Source organism: Aulonocara stuartgranti (genome assembly GCF_965226115.1).
Source record: "Aulonocara stuartgranti genome assembly, chromosome: 11".
Lineage (NCBI taxonomy): Eukaryota > Metazoa > Chordata > Actinopteri > Cichliformes > Cichlidae > Aulonocara > Aulonocara stuartgranti.
Genome location: NC_138947.1, coordinates 18,973,574 through 18,999,462, shown reverse-complemented (window position 1 = coordinate 18,999,462; position 25,889 = coordinate 18,973,574). Strand labels below are relative to the sequence as shown.

General features: G+C 39.5%; 2 protein-coding genes across 3 annotated transcripts; both read left to right on the top strand.

Moving 5' to 3' along the window:
- Positions 1-1,287: 1,287 nt before the first annotated feature.
- Positions 1,288-14,290, top strand: akirin1 (akirin 1). Its single transcript, XM_082552257.1, has 5 exons — positions 1,288-1,696; positions 10,703-10,849; positions 12,324-12,452; positions 13,573-13,644; positions 13,739-14,290. The coding sequence occupies exons 1-5, from the start codon at positions 1,492-1,494 to the stop codon at positions 13,747-13,749; spliced, it is 564 nt and encodes a 187-aa protein (XP_082408383.1). The 5' UTR covers positions 1,288-1,491; the 3' UTR covers positions 13,750-14,290.
- A 691-nt stretch (positions 14,291-14,981) lies between these two features.
- rhbdl2 (rhomboid, veinlet-like 2) lies at positions 14,982-24,571 on the top strand. 2 transcript variants are annotated; one of them, XM_082552106.1, is made up of 8 exons: positions 14,982-15,180; positions 16,734-16,977; positions 18,611-18,759; positions 19,883-19,995; positions 20,499-20,599; positions 23,151-23,211; positions 23,310-23,371; positions 23,754-24,571. In XM_082552106.1, the coding sequence occupies exons 2-8, from the start codon at positions 16,747-16,749 to the stop codon at positions 23,931-23,933; spliced, it is 897 nt and encodes a 298-aa protein (XP_082408232.1). In that variant the 5' UTR covers positions 14,982-15,180; positions 16,734-16,746; the 3' UTR covers positions 23,934-24,571. The 2 variants fall into 2 exon arrangements, with proteins under 2 accessions (XP_082408232.1, XP_082408231.1); XM_082552105.1 differs by lacking the exon at positions 14,982-15,180 and adding an exon at positions 15,187-15,615.
- The last annotated feature ends 1,318 nt before the right edge of the window (positions 24,572-25,889 follow it).

The window sequence follows — 25,889 nt, the reverse complement described above, 5'->3', positions numbered from 1 at the left end:
ACTGCAAAAAAGAATGCAAAAACAAAATGGTTATTTCTTGGTCATTTTCTTTTACATAATATAAGATGAGCTTTATTGTCACTCCAAGCAAAACTGGAACTGTTGGGAGCCATCGATTTAATCAAATTAAAATTTTAATCATTAGCAAAAATTTAATGTAAAGGATGATCATATGTATACATTCATTTTAAACTAGTCTAAAGTTATAGCCTTGCAATATATAAACAAATAAAGTTATTTTATAAAGATTTGGTGGAAAGTGTTATACAATCAGGTGGTATTTATAAAATTCTTATATTGTTGAGGAAAATGCAATACAATGATTGGAAACTTGACAATAAACAAATGAAGAATACAACAGTGGAGGAAATTAATACATTTTTAAAGATTTACGTCATCATCATCTGCCTCCATCTCACCCTTTACTACATCCATGAACTTTCTCTGTGGTCTTCCTCTTTTTGTCTCCATGTTCAACAGCCTTTTCCAATACATATTCGGTATCTCTTCTCTGCACATATCCAAGCCATCTTAGCCTGGCCTCTCTAATGTTATACCTCTGATATACTTATTTCCAATACTGAAAGTCTTAGTATCTTCAACTCTGCTCGGCCTCCAGTCTTTTTGTTAGTGCCATCATCTCCAAACCACATATCATAGCAGGCCTCAGTATTATCTTGTAAACCTTTTAAACCTTTTCTTTCAGTCTTGCCAAAGTTACTAATGCAATCATGGATAGGTTACTTATTGCCGAGTCTGTGCTTGGTCACTGATGTGTTTTAAGAGATCAGATAGCAAACTATCTCTGTGCGCAAATGTTTGAATGCAAGACATAGCAGATTAAATTTAGATAGTGTGTGTGTGTGTGACAATAAAGCTCAGTTGTAGAGAATTTATGCTCTAAACTGTTACTTAACCTAATTATTAAACCTATTTAAACCTAACCTAAATATTAAATCTAAATTTTTCCATATGTCGGTAAAAAATTTGGGGTCCGTTTTTAAAATACCTAATTTACCTGAACTCTACGGCGAGACGTCTCGTGAACCTTGAATTTAAGTTCAAGGGAACGGCATCAACATCAACAACAGGGTAAGACAGCCGGAAAACGCAGCCTAGAAGCGCCGTATTAAAAAAGTGAAAACGACAAATTAATCTAGTTAGAATTAATCAAGACATTACAAAAGCAATTCTGGATAAGAATTACATTTCAAATCTGCGAAAAAACACAGAAAGATTCGTTGTAAATATTTGAAGACCCCCCTATTTCCGGTAATGGTAGGCTCTGGCTTTGTGACGTTTTAAAAATTCAGCAGGCAGGGTCGGCAGTTGCTTTACTACTGAGAGAAGAAAATCCGTTGTTGTGGAGCGGAAGAAAGGCGAAGAAGAAAATCGAGGAACGTTAAACGTACACACACACGAGCGTTTAAAGCCCAGCGTTTGCGGGTCGTTTTTCTTCCTGCTTATTATTTTCCGTTTTGTTTAGCTATAATGGCTTGTGGAGCTACGTTAAAGCGGTCGATGGAGTTTGAGGCCCTCCTCAGTCCCCAGTCTCCCAAGCGGAGAAGGTGCAATCCACTACCGGGGACTTCTAGCACTCCGTCCCCTCAAAGATGCAGCCTCCGTCCCGCGGTCGACAGCCCGGCGCATTCGATGTCTCCTCCGGCTACTGGCGGCGAACACAGGCTCACTCCAGGTATGGATTTAGACCAAATTTGACGGCTTTTTCTCCCTTTCAGGGTGGGTGTCATGGGGGAGGGGGTTTGGGTGGAGTGGAATGGATAGCTAGCTACTTGAATGGGGGTTGGAGGCTAAATGTTAGCTTACCTCAGCTAACGTCAGGAAAAGGGAATGTCGTCGCTGATTTACCAGAACAGATCTCGTTACCAATCATAATGAATCAGTATAGGCACCGAAAAGTAGAAGCGACTCTGTAAGTATGGGGCTTGTGGCGTCACTGCAGCTCTCCGTTTTCGTCCTATTCTTTGCTGAGCTGGCTTACATTGGCTAAATTTGTTTTGTCCGTGAAAAAAAAAAATTAGATCCAGAGTTGTTCGCTTGGCTAATTCAAACAGTCTATGGCGATAGGGGAAGTTGAATAAACATGACGCCCTTTTACAAGCTTTGCTCAGACAATCTTCAGCCGTGTTACCACGTTCAATTATTTAATATATTTCATTAAACTTTAATTCGTTTAACTAAAACTGGACTGAAAGGACTCAACAGATCTTTCTTCTTTAACCCCTGCTCGTTGGCTCTCCTGCAGACAAATGGCATCACAGCAGCAGCCACATCATTGCAGACTATTAATTAGGAGGTGCCTGGGTAATGTTCCTTAGTTTCAATGCCAGAGTGCCACAATTGTGTTGTATTGAGGTGGGGGTTACCATTATGCACCACAACCATTTCTTTTCCTCCTCAGGCATGGAGGAAGGCATTGTTCATTTCCTTTATGCCTGTACTTCACTCTCCCATTGATTTGAAAATGCAGCTCCATCCACTGTGAGTCTTGGATGGGTGTGTGGGGTGCACAAATAGGCCCAGACTAATTGCTTGTGTATATCCACTGCATCAAGTAGCCTTAATGTATGTGCCAGTCAGTGATATTTGGCAGGATGGCAGCATGAGGCCTAATCAATCGGTTAATTCTGCCAAAAAAAAAGATTGCAAGATTAATTTAGCTCTCTAACTTGCAGAAAACCACACAATTATAAACCCCTAGATTTTTTGGATTTAAACACAAATGTGACTCAGGAGGCAGATAAAGTGTTCTTTTTTGCCTATCATTTGGCAAATACTGAACCCCAAAAACTGCTCCTGATATGTAGAAATTCAAGGCTTTTACTCCTTATTGAACAGTTTGGAACTCACTAGAAAGGTTTTAGCTATAAAACACAAAAGTAAAATTACCAGAACTGAGAAAATCAAATTCACCAGGTCACTGTTGTTGGCCCAGTTGTCTCCTCCATGAAGTAGTTTTAATAAAAAAAGGCTTAATTATTATTTTTACTTGAGTTATTAAGCAGCTGGAACACGATTTGACTTGATCATTATAGCTATTATTGCTGTTTCTTGCTGGGATTGTGTTACTTGACCTAACTACTGAGTGGGTGTGCATGTCTGTTTTCATTTTCTTTTCCTCCTTGGAACAGCAACATGGATGATGTTAAAACCGAGTGATATTCAAAAAAAGAAATATGCTATTAGTCAGGGTTGTATTCATCAGAACATTAAACCAACGCGACTCCCAGTTTGCACAGTATGCCTGCTGGGCTGCACGTTTGTCTAGTATTGTTTGAACACAACTCTTTGGAATTTAGCTTTCAGTTTTAATTTAAACACCCCAGGATTATGTCTCAGTCTGACCTAATAGAAAGTTTTGGAAACAAGTGAGCAAATACCTACATTTGCTTCCTGATTGGCTTAATATGTATGACTGATAAGAGCTAAAGCTTAATATAGAACTTCTACTTGTGTCTGCCTTTGGGTACTTTTCCTCCATTTGCTATCAGTTCCTCTTGGGTAGATACTGTAATATACTGAAATAATAATACTGAAAATAATACTGAAATACTGAAAATATGTTAAGTTTATTTTGTGACCCAGAAAGATTAATAAGAGTAATTTTAAAACTTAGTAGCGGCCGCCATTGCCGGAAACTGGAGTTTGGCTGGGCCGCGCTATGATTTCTGGGATATGGTGGGCCACGAAGGACACACCCAACCCATCCTTCAAATTCGGGGAAAAGGACGACGCATTTGTCGGCTGCATTCGGAGGAGTCTACGAATTTGGACAGCCTAATCGGTCTACAAATGCGTCCTCAGGAGGATGCAGTCCTTGGTTTTGGACACAGCTATAGAAAACCATCTGGGTGATAATTTGTGATGATTATATGTATAGCAAAAATGTACTGAACATTTTACTGCTTGCAGGCAGCAGCGCTTATTAGTGCAACAATAATGCAAGGTGTTTTCTATAATTCTTCTTCAATGAACTGCTGTCATCTGTCACAAATTGCTAAATTCAAAGTGTGAATGGGCTGATCATCTTGTTGCGTGTGCTATGGAACATAAATTCATGGTGCACAGCAACTTGGGATTCAATTGACTTGTGTGGAAAGGTAGGACAAGTTTAAAAATGATCAAATAAGAACTAATCTCATTGTGCAGTAAGGTTAAATGCACACATTTGAGCTTCTGTTGAAAAGATTCAAGATGGAGTTTCAGCTAGCTTTCATGCTCCCGGTTTCTCATAAAAACGCAACAAAATGTTAACACTTTGGGGGACTCATGCAAAGGGACATAAATGAGGTACCATGAATTTACTTTCAGTAACACTTCCTCATGGTCAGTTCGAGCAAAGAAAACAGTTTTTTGGGTTGTTTGTTTTTTTAATGCCCTACATCAGTACTTTGTGTGGGTTACATTAGTTTATACTGAAATTGTATGTAAAATGTTGATCTAAACCTCATTGAGGTTTGGTTAGGACGCAATCTCTGACAAAGGGGTCTCTGTTGTTGCTGTTGTCTGGACTGTAAGGAAAAAATGTGCTTCATTGTACACATTATTGTATGATGAGGCTGGGGGCAGTGCATGATATTTGTCAGAGATGAGGCGAAGCTGCCCTGTTCCTCATAGATACAGGTGTTTATGGTGGTTGGCTTGCTGTGAAATGTGTTTGATCTCTGTAAATATTAGCAGAAACTAGCCAAAGAATCAGGAAGGAGTGTTTTTCGTTTTGAGGGAAGACGGGGCAGTTAAAAACAGTCTTTTTCTTCTTCTGCTGATTTGTTTATTTTGTTTTGTAATTACAGCGTGGCTGTGTTGTAAAAGAATTAGAGTTCAGGAGCTTGGAGTAATGAAGATTTTCCTGCTTTAGAGACACAAAGTCCAGATACCTGATACTAAGCTCATCTTCCCTGAAAGAGGCCTCCCATGGGAGCAGCTCTGCAAGGCTGCCTTTCTGATGTGGTGTGCTAAGCGAAAGCAGCTTTGTATTTAACGAAAGGTCAACGGTCATCCCTCCCACCCAACTCTACCCGCACATGTTTTCCAGCTAGTCAGGTTCTCTCGTGTGCAGACGAGAAGGCAAGAAAACAGGATTGGACGTTGCCAGTGGATCTTTAAGCAATTTCATTTCATACTGTAGATAGGACACCTCTTCTCCTCTGCCAGTCTGGGCTTGTACTTCTGTGAAATTCCCGAAGATGACAAATGAGCGGAGTGTTTTCTTGAGAGGCGTTACTTAAAAGGATAAACTGTGTGGCACTGTTAATTTATAGGTTGGGCAGAAAGCTTCCCAGGTCATAGTTCAAGTGATAACCATAAAAAAGAACATTTAGCATACTATTAGACAATATATCAGGGTCTTTCCTGGCTCAGAATGGGTCTTCGGGTATGACTATGCACCAAAACACAGTCTGAATGTAGTTAAGGCGCCATTGTGTTTCTGTGCAGGAGTAAACTCTGTACTGGTGTTAAATGAAGCCTATTTATCAGAGTGTCTGTACTGACCTAAATGCATAGACATAAAAGGGCTAGTATTGGTAGGAAAAAGTACCAATATGGTGATTTTATTCAATTACATTGATACACTGCTACCAAAACATGTAGGCGCTTTAAACAGATCCCCACACCATTTTCACTTACCAGAGTCACTATATCAAAACAACTTGTAGTGCAGACTATAAGAGCAAATATTAAATATTAAGAGAGAATAAATAGAGAATTTTTGCCTTTTTTTTTTTGTTCTTCTTTACTTGTTTTAATGTATTATAGGTTATTTTTATGCATTGTATAGACAATAAAAAAAACCACATTATCTTGGTAGTGTATTGTTTTCATTTTAACATGCTGTAGTTATATGTCGTTAAGACTTTTCACAAAGTCTGAAGTAAAGAAAATATCAAAGTTCTGGGAATATCCAAAAGCCTGATTTGTAGTACTGCACTGAGTACCCGCTGTAGTTGGGGTTGTTGTTGTTTGCATACTGTGAATTGGCGTGTCTGCCGTCACTAGGCAGCCAAGCTGTTGATGTTGGACTTGGAGCTACTAAATTTTGAACAGCACCTATGTTTTCTGAATTGCAGGGAGAAGGGGCCAACTCCATACTAGTGTTTTCAGAGCTACAAACACAAGGAAATGCATTTGTTTTTACTGGCAGAGCACTAGCCAACTATTGGCATGATGAGTGAGATAGAAGCAATGAGAGTGTATTGCATGTAACTAGTTTCTACTTAGCTAAACTCTGCCAACCAATCTCACATTGTGTTTTCTACATTATATGTGACACAAAGTGCAGCAACTTTTAAAACATGATTAACAAGAAAAATAAAGGTTTTGGATAGCTTCAAAAAATACATACAAAATACTGCTTTTGTTTTTTAACTTTACTAATTAGTGTTTTGAATGCTTTGGGTGTTGTTTTATATTAGTTGAGTAGTCTGATGTTAGAAAGTCTGATCTCTATGTTAAATGACTAGTTAATTAGTCATCAGAAACCTCCCTACCAGTAAAGCCTTGGTAATACTCTCTTATGGACATGGTTACCTGGAGACCTGATGACCGAGTAGTCATTCTTGTTAGACTTCTTTGAAGTCCACCACCTGGGGCACATGGATGTCAGTGGAGTCACAAAAAACAAACAGGCATACAGACATCTGCACAGACCCTCGTGCTTACTGTGCGATAATATTTACGTGGTTCTGACCTGAGCAGATGCTGGTGAACTCGTGGACGTGGAGAGTATAATCTTACATCACAACCTACTTCCCAACATTCGAGATATTTGAAACCTACCTCCCCTACCGCCCTTTACGGGTGGAGGGTAAAATGAAGTGAGTCAGCTTTGTTTTCTCTCCACCATGTCCATGTCTAGCCGATCTTCTGCATATTCACTGCTTAGCCCTTCAGCTTCTCTACAGTGTTGCTCTGGCTTCCGGAAGTCTCTGTGATTGATTGCTTGGTCTAGTTGTGGCAGGGTCATTGTTGCCAAGCAACCCTGTTGAGGCACTGGCAGTTGGCAAAGCTTTAAGTGACATACAGCAGGAGAGGGGTTTCACTTGTCATTTAGATGAAAAGACCAGTGATCAGTGGATACTGTATGCATACAAAGCATGCACTCAGAGGATTGTGTTCTCACTGATACTCTTAATTGATGATATTAAATGGCTAAGGTTTTTGGAGTGACTGTGGTTGAGTGGATCATCGGCTAATTGGAAGGTTGGTGGTTCAATCCCTGGCTGTTTCAGTCTGCTTGCCAGAGTATCCTTGGGCAAGGTACTAAACCCCAAGTTCAGTCTTCATATATGTTCAGTCAATGTGAATGTTAGAAAGTACTTGGATATAAAAAGTAGCACTCATATGACTGTCTGTATGAATAGGTGAATGAGTTGTGTTGTATAAAGAGCTTTGAGTGCTGAAGTAGACTAGAAAAGTGCTATATAAGAACCAGTCCATTTGAACTCTTCAACACATTTGACTTTAAGCGTCTGGCCTTGTCTTCTCACACATATTCATGCAGGCTTTGTTTGATCAAATGTCAGTTTGAGTTCCCTTTACAAGTGGAAGGTTTCCCCTAGTAAACTGGTTCGTGGAGATCTGTAGATCTACCAAGTGGCACTTGGTAGAACTCATAGTAAAGGCTAAAAAAATAATTTCAGCTATTCTTTTGGCTTCCAAGAATTAAGTTTGCCATGATAAAAATTATTAATTCTGTTTTTTCCTTTCAGCACATCCTTTACTTTTGGGCCTCCATAAAACCCTGCCAGGTTGTTGAATGTTTAGTTCATTTCACACTTTATTTTTCAGCAACTAATATAACTTGATGTTTGATTTGTCTTCAGGACAGCTTCAGCATTTTGCCGTTTCTGCAGTTTGTTGTCAAACTTCTTCAACTTCAGTGGTTTTTAAATGGCATCAAAACAGTGATCTGCTTAAACATTGTCCCACATCCCTTTTCTCTTCATACAGCTGATACGAAGCTGCAGAGCCTCTGTTGCCTGTAAGATGACATTGTTCTGTTTGCAGTGACGATGTTTTATTAGTCGCTAAACAAAAAAGTGCCTTCTAGATTGGTCTGATGGTGTTTATGCTCAGAGGGTTTAGAGGCGCGACTACATCCAACAGGAGGATGCATCTCGGAGGACAACAGTTCACCGCACAACCGTATAGAACGCAGTAAATCCTCTGGGTCTCCTCAGGTCTAAACAAGCATATTGATGAGTGGGTTGAAGTGAAAGAATGGCTTCTTACTCTATCCCCAGCCAAAATAAACAAGGCACTTTTCCTCATATAGAGATGCAGAGTGTGTCGAGACTTTATCTTATTCGACTTACAGAAAACTTTACTCTCTCTATATTCTGTTATCAGCTCAGTTTCAGGCCCCTGTGTAGATCTCACCCCACCCCGCCACTTGTTATGTGAGCATGCAGGCCATGATATTAGCTGTTTTTAACACTGGACAGCAGATTAACATAGACTTCATTCTGAGGAAAGGTGCTAGTCGATAAGTTCTTAGATACTGTACAGGAACAAAATTTACTTGTTGTGACACAACTTAAGGAAGAGATGGACATCCATGAATTAGTAGAGTGTGACACTTTTTTACCTTTCATGTCAAGGTGAACTTGAGGTATTGTGTTTGGGATTATTTTGTCCAACTAACAACCTGAAAGTGTCAGATGGTAAACCTTAAAAAGCAGCACATTTTTCTTACTTGCATTAATATACTGGTGCCAAGTAGAGCAGGGCGATATGACCAAAAATATTTATCACGATATACATTTAAAAATTTGCGATAATGATATAACTGACAATATAATTGACACCAGACAAAATACTTTACAACTCCACAACTTTATTAGTGCAAAAAAAACCCATCAATGTATTTTCACTTAAACAAGCAGCTGTTTTTTATGTGCATTAAAGTTATATAAAAATGTAACAGTGCAAATTCCTCGCTGACAGTTTAACCAAAAGGCATTTCAGTGGAAACTGGCCGACACATCCTCAGCATAACCATGTATAATATGCACAAAACTTAAAAAGAGGTTATACACACACAATACGGTAATATTATGTTTAAGCGCAGTACGTATCACTCCGCCTACGATAGCCGTAATGCTCCGACAATCCATCAAGCGGTGCTCAGCAAAGTCGTACTGAAACATTTGACAGATTTTCGAGCGCCGTGCACATAAAATCGTTTCCAGGTCAGTAAACACAACCAGAGTTCATACATAAGGCACACGGGATTATAAGGGGCTCTGTCGACTTTCAGAAAAATCAAAGGATTGATTTTAAGTGCGCCGTATTTTCCAAACAATACGGTAATACCGGCCCGCTAGCATGCGCTACCAAAAATAGTGCTTTGTTGTGTATCTGACGGACGAAAGCTAAACCAGTTCCACACCAGTGAAGCTGCAGCATTTTTACAAACCAGTTTTGGTTCATCCGTTTCATTTTACGAAGCTTACTGGAAAAACGACTTAAACTTGTTGGTTAAATCTTTGACTTTAGTTAAAAAGAAAAAGGCTGCTTTTTTTGTTTCCTTTATGGGAGATTTTGATTTAGTGAGTTAATAACCTGTTAAATTATGTGACCCCATCTTTATATTTTATTTTCACTATGTATGAAAGTTGCTAATATGTAAGAAATATCTGTTCTCTGAATCTGTAATATATGGTGCATTTTGTTTGTATGTTTATATTACTAATAAAAAAATAAAATAAAAAAAGTTTCATTTTATGATCCGCTTTCGCTCTTCTCATTCTGCGTCGCCGCAATGTGCGTATGTAAACAAAGGCACTGCGCATGCGCTTTTTACCCATATTCTATCGCGATATTTCATTTTCCTATCGTTGCCCAAAATTACACCGGTATTACCGTGAACGGTATGATATAGCCCAGCCCTAGTGCCAAGTAATATTTTTTGATAAGACTGACTTATAGATGCACAGTATATAGCTGGCCTGTTACTGTACTTATGTTTCTCTTAGGCTAAAAATGCATGACTCATGCAGCTTGTACAACAATACTAATCACTTTGTACTGCATTTTCACAAAAACTGCTAAACAGACTATAGAAGGACAATGGTTGGGTACCTTGGTAAAGAAGTGATTTCTGTTGCTGTTTAGGTCTGAGCATTTGCACTAGTTGTAACTTGGCTTCACACACTGCTATTATGGAAACTGTATGAAAGAGAAGTGAAAATGATAGTCATAAGATTTAAAAACCAAAAAAGACCTTGTTTGGCTGTGTATGTGTTACAGCTGTGTTAGTCATGTTATTAATGTCAATCTAGTGCACATCTGTTCCTTCTGTCAATATTTTAGCCTATATTGGCTAACAGAGAACACATGGAAAGTGTTTGTTTTTGTTTTTTTCTCCTGGGTTTTTTTCTTTTGTTTTTTCTTTGTTTTTTTGCTGGATTATATTAACTTTGCTTTGTGGTTGATCTTGAATTTAACAACAGAACAGATTAATGAAAATAAGCAGGGTTTTTTCCTGGAACAAATCTATGTGCGAAAAACAAAAGTTGGCTTATTCTGCTATTTAAATGTGGACATTTAAAGTTTGCATCAAATACTTCTAGATAATTTACACTGACCATCATTTCTACGATCAAATGTCTCAGTGTTGGGAGCATGTGTGAGTAAGTTTTTAATCCTGTTTTTCTTGTTTCCTGTTTGCCCCCCGCAGAGCAAATCTTCCAGAACCTCCGTCAGGAGTACAGCAGGATCCAGAGGCGGCGGCAACTGGAAGGGGCCTTCAACCAGACTGAGGCCTGTAGCTCCAGTGATGCCCCCAGCCCCAGCTCCTCTCTCAATGCTCCCAGCTCCCCACCAGGTAGGAGACGTAATAAACTTGGTTTTCTGCACCATGCATTTTTTTCCTTTTTTTTCCCCCTTTCTGGTAAGCATAAAGACAAATAAATAAATAAATAAATAAAACACACAACTGCACAACACACTCACTGCACAATTTCAAGAAAGGCAGATAAACTGTTTCGAAGTGTTGATGAGAGATGTTGACTTCTGCGTGGGGCTGGGTGACTTGCTCCGTGCTCCTGTTGTTGCATAGAAACACGCCAATTTGAAAGCATACAGGAGTCAGGGCATGAGCTTCTTTACATGTAGCCATGCATGCCAAGATACCTCAGTGTTGCAAGTGTTTGTTATATGTGGATGTTTTATAGAGGGGAAGATGGACTAATTAATATCATTGTCAATAATATACTTTATCATTGGTGAAATAAGATAGCTTGCCAGTTTAGACAGTTTCTATCAGCGCCACGTTGATCATTGTTGATCGCCATCATCATCACCCTTTGACATAACTTTACTTCTGTCCCAAATCTAACCTGCTGCTGGTGAGTCACTCTTATCCACTAGATACGATAAAAGTTTGGGTGAACACAGAGAATACATGCATCATGGGCATATTATCCAAGTGCTGTTGACTGTAACGTATGTGTTTCAGTTGGAAAATCTTTTTTAGATTAACATTAGATTATTTAAATACATAATTTAAAGAGACCTGTCATGTTATTACATGGTCAGGAGGAAAAAGACCCTTGTGACTTTGCACTATACAAATACAATAAAATAGAATTAAATCTGAAGCTCATAGATCAGATTCACTAAAAGAGTTGACTTTTTCCCCTCCTCGTCTGCTTTGTGCAGCTTGATGTGGCTTCCATAAAAAAAAATTGGCCCACTGCTATTTTATGTGATGCAATGCATCAGATGTGATGGAATTACAGGCATTGTTTCAAGTTGTTCCATTCAGCAGTGGTTACATTATCAGTTTGGTGCATGAAGTAAAAAAAAAAAAAAATCCCAGTGTCTGTGTGTAATCCAAGCCTCAGGGCTTTGGGTCTGTGTGCTGTGTGACTCTATGCAGGACGACCTCGTAGATCACAATGACTGCACTGTTACTAACCTGGCCTCTTTCTGTCTGCGAGGCCACTGTTTTAACCTTCATCCCCACTCTGCCATCCTCCACTGTGACTTACAAACATTTTAGTCTATCTGGCTCATAGCAGACCTCAAAGACCACTTTGTAATGAATCACCGAGCTAAAGCCGGCTCCAGTTTGAGCCTGGCAGAGACGCTGGGGAGACTCAGAAAGAGGCAGCATTAGTGTTGCATGACCCTCCTGGTCTTTCTGAGGTGAGAGAGGACACAGAGCTGTAATTCTGCAGCCAGCTGAGCAGCTATTAGCTTAGAGAGGATGTTTCTGCCCATGACTGGGTATTGCACCATAGATGTGATTCTGCCTTATTTATAGCTGATCTGATTTGTTTTGCTTTTTTCCTCAGGTGCCTCAAGGAAGGACCAGCCTTCGTTTACGCTGAGGCAGGTGAGCTACCTGTGTGAGCGCCTGCTCAAAGACCACGAGGAGAAGATCCGGGAGGAGTACGAACAGATCCTTAATACAAAACTTGCAGGTAAAAAAATCCTCCTTAATAATAAAATTGAAACAACTCTAATATGAACAGTGCCCTTTATATTCCGGGGATGATGTACAGTCAGTGTGACAAGCATTCGTCTTTAGTATTTCTCAGATTTTCACGACTAAGCGTTTACAGTGTGTAGCTTCCTGGGAGTTTAAATGTGCTATTAAATCCCAAGATGAATATTTTATAACAGCTGGAGGGAACAAAGACATAAAGAGGATATAAAATGTCTTTTGGCAACAAAAGCAAATCTGCATTCATTTGAGTATGTCTGCTTTAAAACGGTTAATTTAATAAAAAAAAAAAAGTGCGCTCTCTGTTTTGACTCAGGCCTGAGTGTTTGGAGGGTTTATAAACTTCCAAATTCCAGCTTGGGCTTGTTGTATACAGGAAGTGAGACGATCTGCTACATATCACACATTATGTTTATTAAAAGCAGTGTTGACTGTTGCACACAAAAGTACGTTACTTCTTTTCTTCCTGTAAACGAAAACTTGTTAAGCTTGTCTTTACTTTTGCATTGCTCTGTGACATGGCCCCAGGTGCATTATCACATAGTGTGCAGCCCCTCACACTAACACAAATGCCTGTGCTAATGAGAACACACAGGGTCTTTGCTCTATCGAGGCCGAAAGCCACACAGAACAGTGTTGCAGGGGTCAGCAAACACTCTGCTTTAACGTCACTCTGGGTTCTTGGTTGCTACGTTTGTACTGGCTTGCTGTCAGTTCTAGGAAAGTGGCAATGTCGTTGTTAGCAGCTATTTGTGGTCTGAGCCAAACCGTTTGTACTTTACTGATATTTTTGTCCTTCCATTGAGTATAACTCAAAGTAATGGTTATCTGCGCTGCTCTAAAGTTGACTTTTCCTCCTCCACATAACTACAGGGAGCCGATTGTAGCAGAGGTACACTGATTAAAACGGTGTCGGTGAGGTTTAGTAGTTCTACTGATGCTTTATTATGGACAGTTTTTATTAAAAGACCTGGAAATGTGATTGTGAATCAGTTTTCAGGTACTTAGCTTAATGAAAATGAAGACTCGTTCCTCCACCCATTTGATGTTTGCAGAATGTGGCACACACCCTCACCTCCATCCTCTTCTCTTTTCAGAACAATATGAATCTTTTGTAAAATTCACACAAGACCAGATAATGCGAAGATACGGAGCTCGACCTGCTAGTTGTGAGTACTGTTATCTTTATTTACTTTGTTTTTAAGTCTGTTCTCAGTTAAAAAGGACTGCCTCTCTTAAAATAACAACTATTTTGTATTTCAGATGTGTCCTGAGCTCACATCCGTGTGATCCCGGCTTCCTCTAATAAGATGGCTGCTCTTCTACTGCGTCCTTCCAGTTGATTTACATTTTATTTCCCTAACACCGCCCCCTCGTCCCTTCTCAAACTGTTTGGGTGCCATGATTTATCCACTTTTTAATCCAGAAGTTGGTTTCTTACTTCAAAATTATTGCTGCTGGCCAAACTTAGAAAAGTCTGAGAGAAAATCTGTATGAAGCCCGCTATCTTTTGTTTGTTTTGTTTGTTGTTGTTTTTTTTTCTTTCCCCTTCTCTTTTATTTTTTTTTTTAAATATGCTTTTCTGGACTTCCTCACTAAAGCAGATGTTTGTTGAATCTCTTGCCAGCGCTGTAGAAAAAGCTTATTGGCTTGTGACCGTTCTGTATAACCTTCCAGCAGCTGTATCTACTGGCTCCTGCTTCTCACCTTGTCCCACTTTACTGTCCCCCCTTTCCCAACCTCCCTCCTCACAAAACTTACCCAAAATGTGGATTTTTCTCCCTTTTGAAAAAAATAAAAGTTCTGTGACTAAAACATGTTGTCTGGGTGTTTCTTTAAAGCTCCATATTTATATTAATGTGCACATTAAGCCACAACATCTCATCATAAGGTCAGTAATAGTTGCTCTTTTGTGACATGTTGACCATAAAATATGCTATTTTTTTTTTTTTTGTATCATCTCAAATGTATTTCTTTGCACACCTAAATGACTGAACTTTGAGTAAAATTATGTTGAACATCATTTTAACCTAAAACAGGTTATTGGAAATTATCATCCTGAAGAATACTGCTGGGGTTTTTTTGTTTTTGTTTTTTAATCTACGGTTTGGCTTGTCTTCCAAAAACAAAACAAGGGTTATAATTAAATGTAGATAAACGACTAAATTTGAATTTTATTGCTTTTGCTTTTGAATTTTCTGACATTTTGTACAGAAAAATACAGATGAGCTGTGATTAATGGAGTATAATTGATGAATTTAGCAAAAGACCTCTAACATGAGTTCATCCATGCATAATAATAATAAAACCTATTTATGTTGAAATCTCGGAGCTGATGACTTGTTCAAATGGAAACTGTATGGCCATTAAGACTTGTTCACAACTGGTGTCTTATCTACTGTAATCGTTGATTCTAAAAATAATCCCGTCTATTAGCCTTATTTGCGTGCTGTAGCACCCCCCTGTGGTAGATTGGGAGAACTACAACCTCAATATTAAAGCGGGTCTCTGACCTGAGTGAAGTTTATTGACACTGATCAGTTTGAATGAGCCACGCTTCTACTCAAGAGTATTTTCTTTTCTATGTGTGGTTGGACGCTGGGGTGGTTGTATAGTGTTGGTCGGGATTAGGCCACGGCTCCTTGGGACGAAGCACTACCGTGTCTGTGACGTCACTGACCACAGGTGTGGTACGAGGGGAACAGGTAGGCTGTTTGTGCGCGGTTTGGAAACTTGGGATTTGTGGGGGAAAAAAACACAGCTGTGCTGTACCTGGGAAGAAGAAGGGGAGCATCGGGGTTTGTTTATGTCGCGTAGGAAGAAGGAAGCTTCCTGCAGGAAAAAAGCAATGAAAGGCCTATAATTATCAACAAGGGCTTAAGCGTTTTCTTTCAGTCTCTTAGGGAGGGTCAGTCTGAAGAAGGCAGCTCTGCGGGTCGCCCGAAAGCATGGCCGGACTAAGATAAACAGGGGGAGAAAAACCCCACAAAACATTGCTGTAGGTTACTGTTTAACTCCAGTTCTCACCGATCAGCTCTTTCATTCAGGACTTGGAGTCGTTTGATTTAGTTTGGAGAAGTCGGTATTTGTCTCTTTGGCACCGCCTGGAGCCATCTTCTCTCTTCCTGTTGAAGGTTAAGGTGAGTTAGACAAAGTTCGTGATGATCAATTTATTTTATGTATTTATTTTACGCAGCTATCCAAGACGATACGAGCGCGAATGTAATCCAAAGCCTCTTAATGCCGACAGTCACCGAGCCCTAAAAATCAGACTTCGCCCAGAAAACAGGAAATGCTACAGCACCCGGTAACCCTGCACTGTTACTGTGCTGTGAGATCAGTTGTAGGTCAAAATGTAGGCAACACGGAAGGAAGTGCCATAAAATAACATTATTAATAATAATAAATTAGAATCTCAGCCTATAGTCTTAAAAGTTAGTTTAATGCTTACAGTAACCTTCAGTGTATTTCATGTAGTTGAAATGCACGATTAAAGACGACACCCAGCTTCAGGCCAGCTCTTGTAAACAAGGCTGAAATAATCAGCTGAAACATAACTGATCTAAGTAAAACATTTCTTTAGTCAATTTTCTTGCGCACAACCCGGAGGAGGCTTTATTGAATATTGGATGTTTACTTGTTCTGGGACATGACTGAGAGTCAGCTGCCTTCACAAAACGATGTGTTTGTTTTGGTTCCTTTTTCCAAACCTGTTAAGTGTCGTCTCCCGAAAAACTTCCGGATATAAGGAGAAAAAATAAACCTAAATATTCCTCAATAATCGGAGCGAAACTGAAACAAGAAACTAGACCTTTAAAACTAAATGAAATCTAAAGAAGTCTGAGGGGGGGAAAGAGAAGAGAATTATAATAATTGTTGGTGTCAGAGGAAAATAGGATCGGCTACTGGGTGTAAACAAAAATTAAAATGCAAAATGAAAGCATGGATCCATCTGGCCTTGTGTCAACGATTCAGCCTGCTGGTGGATTAATGGTGTGAGGGATCTTTTCTTGGCAATATGGGCTAAACTCGCAGAGGCAGGTGTTTCGAGCTCTGTGTGACAAAGAATTCAGGTAGTTATGAAAGCAAAAGAGAATCTAACAGAACGTGGCTGTCAAGACATAAATAAATGTGAAATGACCACATACTATTTATTAAATTAATTTCCATCCACATTTTAAAAGCTTAAAAAGCAGCTCCCGCTTCCAGTAGTACTCAAATTTCTTTTACACTAACTTAGAATTCACTTTTAACTCAGGGCCGGAGCAGTGATGGCGGACGATGACCTGGAGCAGCAGGAGCCGTTTCCTGTGGAAACGGATGAGAGGCAGCCGGGGGATGAAGAGGAGCAACCGGATGGTGTCTTGGAGATGGGATGTTTTGAGAAGTTCCACCGTCTTGTCTCCAAATGGATGCTCCCAGAACACTTGCGCGAAAAGTACCTGGAACGTGCCAACTGCTTTCCACCCCCCATCTTCATCATCCTCATCAGTATTGCAGAGGTAGTTCTGCATATGCACACACTGATACTGTACAGGCACTAGGACAGTGATTTTGGTTTACATTAGTATTAAATACATTCAGGGTAACTGTTAATAGTACTGTTTTGTTGTTCTTTTGTTCTTAACTTATTTACTGTACAGTTCTTTGGTCCTGTGCTGGCTTTTTAAAAGTACTTTATAAATAAAGTTGGATTGAATTGGATAGGATAGCAGATATTAATGAGAAATTATTTGTGTCTTATTTGACTGTTTGTATATCTTTGAAAATGTGTGTTTTCACAAAGATGAAGCCTTAAACTGAGAAGCTTTGTTGGGCATTTCTTTCTTTCCATGTCTTTCAACATCTGCACTGCCTCCTCTGAATGTCCAGATTCATCAAGTCATTGTTATCATTGAAAACAGCGGTAGCTTCAGGTTACACTGAGCTTCACTGCTGGAAGAAGCTTTTCCACAGAAAGCCAGTGTGTCTTTCATTCAGATTCAGTTAAATAAAAAACATCCAGTGGAATTTGGTAGCTCATCAGTTGATTTACTCTGACCTCAAAGAGTTATTTATGATGTACATTATTAAGTCAAGGTTACAGGGAGTGTATTTAAAATCGCCTCTATGTTAAACACACATCACTGTAAGCTCTCATAGTGCCAATGTGAGCTCCTCTTTCTGGCCTTGTTGCCAGAACTTTATGGCTTCTGCCATTTTGGTTTTTTGGAGCGGGAAGTGATCATATTTAGACAAGAGGGTGGAGTGCTAACCTGGGAGCTAACGCCACCGAGCTTGTTTACATACCAGCCTCAATTTCCGGGGCTGAAAATTAAAGAGCCACAAAGTGCCAAGAGGAAGACTTCCTCTACTTGGCCACATGTAACAAAGCTCCCATGTTAAAATGCCCAACTTTCATGTTTACAGCCTGGTCTGTGCAGATACTGTCCCCCGTCACAACAACACTAGAGGTGGTGAATTTCAGTATAACTCGCCTATCTGGATACTGGAGTTAGGCGTGTTGGTACTTTGATTGGCAGCTGTAGCTGAGTGGTGTTTGTTAGGATTCACCTTTGCTCCTTGAAGTCACTTAACTGGATCTCTTCACTTTTTTAGTGTCCTTTGGAGTATTTTTAAAGGCTTAGTTGTATGTGGCTTGCTGTGCAGTATAGATTGTCTGTTTATGCTTCAGTTTCTGTGAGCACATCAGGGCTTGTGAGATAACCAAGTCAGTTTTCTACTTGGTTATATTGTAATGTGAGAGCTGGTGTGAAGCCTGTTGCCTCTGTTTGCATGTTGCCTTGTTCAAACTTAGGAATGAACAGCTCTCTTTGTGGCTCACAGATGTTCAGTGTTGCTGCATTTGAATGCCCATGGATACTTTCTCAGCGTGTTGTTGCTTTATACTCATAGAGATATAACCATGTAGACTCTTTGTATCATCAGACTGGGAGGAGTTTTGAGGTCAAGTTAGTGGGAAACATGTCTCAGTAAAGCAAACCTCAACATCTGTATGTCTAATTCCCTCATCCTTTTGTTTTGTTTTTTCACAGCTATTTTAGATTTAGCTTGACCCTGATATCTTTTCTACAGTGTTTTAGACTCTCATACTTCATGTCTAATGTTTTGTATCCACCCTATTTCATTCATCAGCTGGCTGTATTTATCTACTATGCTGTGTGGAAGCCACAGAAACAGTGGGTGACCCTGGATGAAGGCATCTGGAACAGCCCTTTAACCTACAAGCCTGAATGCCGGAACGAGGCATGGCGCTTTATCTCCTACATGTTTGTCCACGCCGGGTAAGCATGGGTAGAGCTTTTAAATATGTTAATTACACGAGTGAGGCTCTAATCAGTGCAAAACCCCCCAGAAAAACATTTTTAAAAAATGTGGATAAAACTCACTCACGGGTGGTAATTAAACCCAGCGGTCACTTTTGAGATTGCAGGTTTTGCCTAAAGCATCCTGTCTTGTGTTTTTTAACGTTGAGCTTTTAGCTGCAGCAGTAGCCCTTCAAAATTACTCACCACAGAGGTGAGTAATTTTTCATGAAGATGGATAACTAATATTATCCCAGCTGCCATGGGTCGAGAATGGGGGCACACCCTGGACAGATCAAAGGTTTATTACAAGGATAGCACAGAGAGAGGCAGACAGTCACACCTCCCACACCTACAACCAATTTCATTTTGAGCCCCCCCCCCCCCCCAAAGAGGAAACCAGTGCAGGCACATGGATAGCATGCAAACTCAAGTTGAGCTTCAGGTCATGTTAAAGAGTTGCATGGAATCTTGGTAGTAATTGTCTGGCATGGCTGTAAAACCACTGCAAATGTACTGGATGCAGCAAGAAAGAAGTCATTAGTGCATAAGCTGCAGAAAGACCGGAAAACCAAACATCATGACTCCACAGGAAAGCTATTAGCAAAGAGGAACAACAGTCTAACCAAGTCTGACTGAAAAAAACAAACCCTAAGGTTTAAGGCGGGTGATATTCTGTAACAAAAACCTCTGAAAAGACCAAAAGCAACAATGAAGTGTATGCTGTGTGTAGACAAAATCATATAGAGCTTATTGCCACGGACACTCTTATTGTCCAAAAATATTAAAAATACTTACCTGAGGTGTGTTGTTGCCCTGGCTTTTTCCCCCCCATGAATAAACGCACTGTATATTGCTTTGAATCTGGCCTGCAAACTGCTTTAGTATCCTTCTGGAACAATGTGCAGAAACAAACAAACCAAGTTTAGTCTCTTAAAGTAACATTTGTGGAACTGATTTACTAATAAAACCAGTTTAAACAGGCTTAACACTTCAGAATGAGCGATCTAAAAAAGAACTGTCTGTGTTCATGCTATTTTGTCCATCATGCTGTCCTGCATCTCAATGGCCAAGAACTTATTGCCTACTTTGTATTTTCTAGTGTGCAGCACATTTTGGGCAACCTGTTGATGCAACTGGTGGTAGGAATCGCACTGGAGCTGGTGCACAAAGGATTTGAAGTGGGGATGGTTTATCTTTCTGGTGTTCTTGCAGGTGAGAATTACCTTTTTTCTTTCACTTAACAGCCTCAAAACAGAGAACCACCTGCTGGTGGAATACTGAAAGAGGATAGAGGACACACAAAGTGCCATGATGGTTTGGTCTGGCTTTAAATTGGATTGCTGCTATGTCCCTGAGGCTAATCTGGGACTATCGTCCAGTTATAATCGTACAAGTCTGATGTTATCTGCCCAGATGTGACTCTTAATCCAGGTATAGGTCCTTAATCTTGATATATGATGTCCAATCAGGGATATTCTCCACTTCACAAACTTGTGTGGAATAGTCGTTGCAATGGCAGGGCCAAGCCAAAGCATCACGATGTCTACTTTCCTAGGCAGTATGGCAGAGACGGCTCTGTCCATGACCCCAGTCCTCTGGGACTCTAACTACCAGATGTCAGCAAGCCTCCCTTCCTGAGACTCAGCCTTTCTGAAGTTAATTTTCCTGTTCCTGTTTGTGTTTGAGTGTTAAAGCTGTGCATGTTTCTCCCTTAGGGTCTCTGGCCAGTTCCATTTTTGACCCTCTCAGTGCCTTGGTGGGGGCTTCTGGGGGTGTTTATGCCCTACTCGGTGGTTACTTCATGAACGCTGTGGTGGTAAGTTCATCAGCAGTTCATCAGGAAATCTGTATTTTCTTTTCATGTGACAATGCAATATGGTGTAGGTAGTAAAGAGACATGATCTACAGGTTAGTCTTGTAGGTAAAGACTAGAAATTGAAGTAGTAATGTTGAATTTTGTCAGTGCATATGCCCCACAGGTTGGGTGTCAGAAGAGAAAGAAGAATTTGGGAATAAGTTGGGTGAAGAGATTTAAGTCAGAGCGGTAGATATTGGTGATTGGATCAGGCTTGATTAGATACATAGCTGAAGGGAAAAGAGCTGAAGTGTTCATAGATGTGGTATCAAGGACAGAAATGCAGAAAAACAGATCGTGGTGGATTTTGCAAAAAGGATGGAAATGGTTGTGGTGAATACCTACTGCAAAAAAACAACAACATATGAGTGGAGGAAGGTGCACACAGGTGGACTGTATCTTAAGCAGAAGGTGCAATCTGAAAAAGAGGAAGTAGTGTCAGGGGGAGAATCTAACTAGAGATGGCACGATACCACTTTTTTATGTCCGATACCGATATCATAAATTTGGATATCTGCCGATACCGATATGAATCCGATATAGTGTTTTTTAATCAACAAAACTGGTTTTTTTTTTATATCTTGCTGCATTTTGTATAAGTTCATACTCAAGTTTAAAACAACAACTACACTAAAGCTATTCTGTTATACCTGTATGCAAAAAAAATATTTCATAGTTCAGCAATACTGATCAATCTAATAAACTCAAACCTACACCATCCTCCCTATTCTGGTATTTTAAAGAGTACTTAGCGTAAATATTAAGCAACCTAACTAATAGGGTTCCAACTCCCAGCAACAACAAAAATAAATAAATAAAAAATAGGGAACCACCCCTCACGCTCCACCTCATGATGCTTAATCGACGTAATCAACCTTAATTTGATGCAGTGTGAAAAAAAAATGCACAGAAATCAATTATTTTTCAAGAATAATTAAATAGATTCAACATCTTTCTTCAACAAAATTGCAGACTGCACAGATGGTACCTTCCCAAAGGAAAATGTACTATAGCTTACTAGGGTATATATATTAGACTTAATAGTCACTATATACAGTAATGGACTTCTATTCATTTTACATCAAATTAAAACTTTGGGTGTCAGATAATTATTTATTAAAAGCTCGACATTTTAAATGAGAATAAGAAAGAAAAGTATGTCTTTGTGCCCCCTTTTCCCAGTTAATGCCCTATCGGTCCCCCTGGCTAAACTTTGCTAGATCCGCCCCTGCACAGTTACCAGCCGTCAGCTGTAGAAAAAGATCCTGGAGTAGAAAGTAATATTAAATAAATTCTAACAACAGCTGATCAAGCTTAAACGTGCTGCTGTTGTTCAGCCGCTGGTTTCCTCTTTCTGGTGCAAAGTGGGCCAAAAACAAACAAGAGAAACGGACTCGCGACAGAAAAGCCGATCAGCTGATCGTTAAGCAGTTTCATGATTGAAGTAGCAGCAAGAAGAGGCAGTCGCTCCATATATAGTTTGTTAAGCTTAACGCAGGAATGCTTTACAAACATTCAGAGATGGACTTACACACTTGCTTTACTTCTCTCGGGGATAACTTTGTCAGAGATGAAATGCCAGGTTGCTAGCGAAGCTCCACATGCTATCCAGACCACCTACAGGTCCCGCATGCCACAGCCGCTCTATCACGTGATGCATACTGCTCCGACGTGCTAACGTTCTGAGGCGAGTTATGGCGTGTTGCAAGTTTTGTGAGGTGCTTTCGTGATATTTAATGGATCGGATTACATTTTTTATTTTTCTCCGATATCCGATCCAGTAATTTAGATCAGTATCGGACCGATACCGATACATAATATCGGATCGGTCCATCTCTAAATCTAACTGGGCAACATTGGATGGTAGTCTATAGGATGACTTTGGAAATCAACGAGAGGAAGTGAGTGATGTGTTCATAGCAATAGTTCGCACAGCTTGTTTAATTAAAGGGGAACTATTCTGTTCTTTTCCTTTTCCATGATTTTGTTGTTGGATGCAGTGGTAGTAACTTTACATAGTGAACAGTGTAAATTCTTTTTAGCCCTACATTGGGCCTTAGGACAGTCCCTTAGTTCATCCCCTCTTTGAAACAAGCCATTTTAGGTTCAGTCCTTTTAAGGCAGCTTTCTTATCACTGGCTGACCTCTGCAAACAGAGTGTTTGTGCTAGCTACTGACAGCCACTGCTGTCTGCCTGAAATGACCACATTCAAGTTATCAGCTTTCATTTTACATCATACAAAGTGGTCATGATGAAACGGAGCATTTAGAGCTCTGGGAATGCTTTTGGCTCATAAGGATTATTTGTACATGTGCTGACCTCATTAGGTGAATTTTTATTTGATATTAGTAATTAAATTTTTTATGACCAAAAATAGAGAAAAACAAAATAGCTGTACATTTACATTTCTGATCATCCAATGCCCCTTTTACTTACAAATATATGGCAGATGTAAATTACTGTGTTAAGTTTAAATCTAAGTATTGATCTGGTGTTTGCTTCAATCTACAGAATTTCAGAGAGATGATTCCTCTCCTTGGAGTGTTTCGTATCCTCTTCATTGTGGTCTTTGGTAGGTTCTCCTAGCTGTGTTTTGGCCTGTTTGTGTTTTTGTACCTGAGGAAATTACCTTCAGAAACATTTGATTTAAAACTGTTTGCTTTTTCCCAGTTGGTTTAGATTTCGGGTTTGCCTTCTACAGAAGATTTGTCAAATATGAAGATGGTTTACAGGTATGATTTTGCTGCTGCTGTGCAAAAGCCATAAACAAACAGGGCCTTTTGTTAATCTCCTCTGACACAGAAGATGCCTCAAGACAGATCCAGCTAAGTCAGCTAACCTCCCCCAGCAGCAAGCTTGTTTTGTGATAGCATTACTTCCTTGTGGCTACAGACGAGCTCAGTAGCTCTTGCTGAAACTTGATTATTCATGCCGATACGCGCTCCTCTGTGCAAAACATGCCAAAGCTTTCCACACAACCAGAACACAACCTTTTTATTTGGTTATTAAACTGGTCTTGCAAGTTTTCTGAGTCGCTTTCCAGTGGGGGTGGGGGGCAGTAGCGTGACTACATTGTAAATAGAGTGAAAGACTAAATGTCGTCTTTTCTCTTAGGTGTCCTTTGTTGCTCACTTTGGAGGAATTGTGGCAGGGATGACCGTCGGCTACGTCTTCTTCAGTGCTTACAATGAGAAGCTACTCAAAGACCCACGTTTCTGGATTTGTATAGTGGGCTACACAATCTTTGTTCTCTTTGCTGTGTTCTTCAACATCTTCCTTTCTCCAGCCCCGTAGGAGCATGAAGCTGCACTCAGGTCCTGTTTTAAACTCTAAAATTCTTGTGTCACTCAGGAAGCAGATTTTTACTGATTTGTTGTAGAGAACAGTTACTTTTTAGGGAAGCATTCATTTTGAACATGATGGGGCAGTTATGTATGACTTAATTAACATATGTGGTTTACTTTTTCCTTGTGTGCTTTGTTTTGACTTTCTGTATTTTCCACTGTGTTCTTTTTATTTGGATCATCGAGGACTGCCATTGATCCACTGTTCATAGAAAAGTTTCTTACACTGCTTAAAAACACTATGCACTAGAAGAAAACATCATATTAACATCTGACATCACATTTTAAGAGTTTTTATACGTGACAGCCATAACTATATGTTTACACTGATGTAATGACTGGAAGAACAGGGTGAGTGTCCTTAATGCGTTTTCTTTAGCTATGAAGCCGCTTTACTATCAAGCATGTTATTTTAGAAATGTACTTTTTTTTTAAACAAAAAATATTTTTTGTTATTGAAACTGTAAATTATCTAAGATTGTGTGTAAACTATGACAAAAAGACCAAACAGACCTTCTACACTGTGTTTTCATAAACAAGTCACATTTGTAAATATTTTTTTCACATTAAATATGGAACTTCTGAAGATTTATTTTGTGTTCCACTTGGTTAAACCTGGTTTTGATCAGGTCCGCTGGTGGTATGCATTTACATATTCTGCTCTCTGTGTTCCAGATGTTGTTGTTGTGGGGTAGAGTCACCATCCCTCCTTAATAGCACCATAGCCTGGGTCAGATATAGATACAGCCAGTAGGTTATCTACTAATAAGTGATCTGATTTAAACGTTTCTGGGTAATAAAGTGTTGGAATTAATCTCCCATTTATGTGCAGATGCGTGATCAAAATTATGGTTTTTAGAGAATCATTTCTGAAAAGTTCTCCCTTTGACATATTGGAGATGTACTGAAGTTTCTCCTCAATAAATTAAACGAGATCAGTCTCATACAGCAGCAACCCCACCAAGAACAGTTACAAATATGACCAGCAGAGGACGCACTGTGCCACACTACTCAGTAATGTCTAAAAAACAGGATAGAAACAAATATACAGGCAGCTCCAGGAAACAGCTGCTTATATGGCAACTAATCTGCATCTGTACAGACAGTAAGTAAAAAACAGGTTTAATAAAAATAATAATAAATTAAAAAAAAAAGCTTAATCTTCATTTGATAATTAAAGCTAAGCACAGAGTGAAAAATCCAGTCAGAAACATCACAAAACACAGACATGAGCTACACTAGATGTAAACATTTTGTCAGTACCACCTCCAGTGGGAAACCTATTTTATTTCAGGCCAAAGTCAGCAAAGTATGTTTTGGCCCAATGCAGGCATGCCCATTCTTACCTAATGCACTAATATGTGTGATGCTAATATGTTTTTGTTGCAGTTTTGATAGAAATAAATGCAGAAACGGGGGGAAAAAGTTTGAAAAAAATAAGCCCAAATAAAATTAAAAGTATAAATATTGCATTACTTTAGTGTTTTTTAAAGCTCTGCTACATGTGGAGAAGTTGCATTAAGACAGATCAGGGACTAATATTGCTAAATCTCACCTGATTGTTGCGGTTAAATGTAATGTGTAGAAATAAGCACATCTGGGAAATTAGCACACTGACAACATCGATGTGCAATTCAGAAAACTGCTGAAGTTTAGAGTTGCCGGTCTCAGGTTCGCCTGCTGCTCATGTTACCACTGATGTTTCTTAGTTAGAGGAAAGCAGTCTGATTTATCCCTCAGTCATGCGACGATGCTGGGGCAGAGGGCTCAGGTTGGTTTTGTGCAATATTTTTGATACTCTGCTTACATTTGGCACTCTATATGAATCTGTGCCAGCACTCTTATGTTTAAAGAAATTAAAGACTCATTTAAAAAAACAAAAACCCACAGCATCCTCGATCCACCT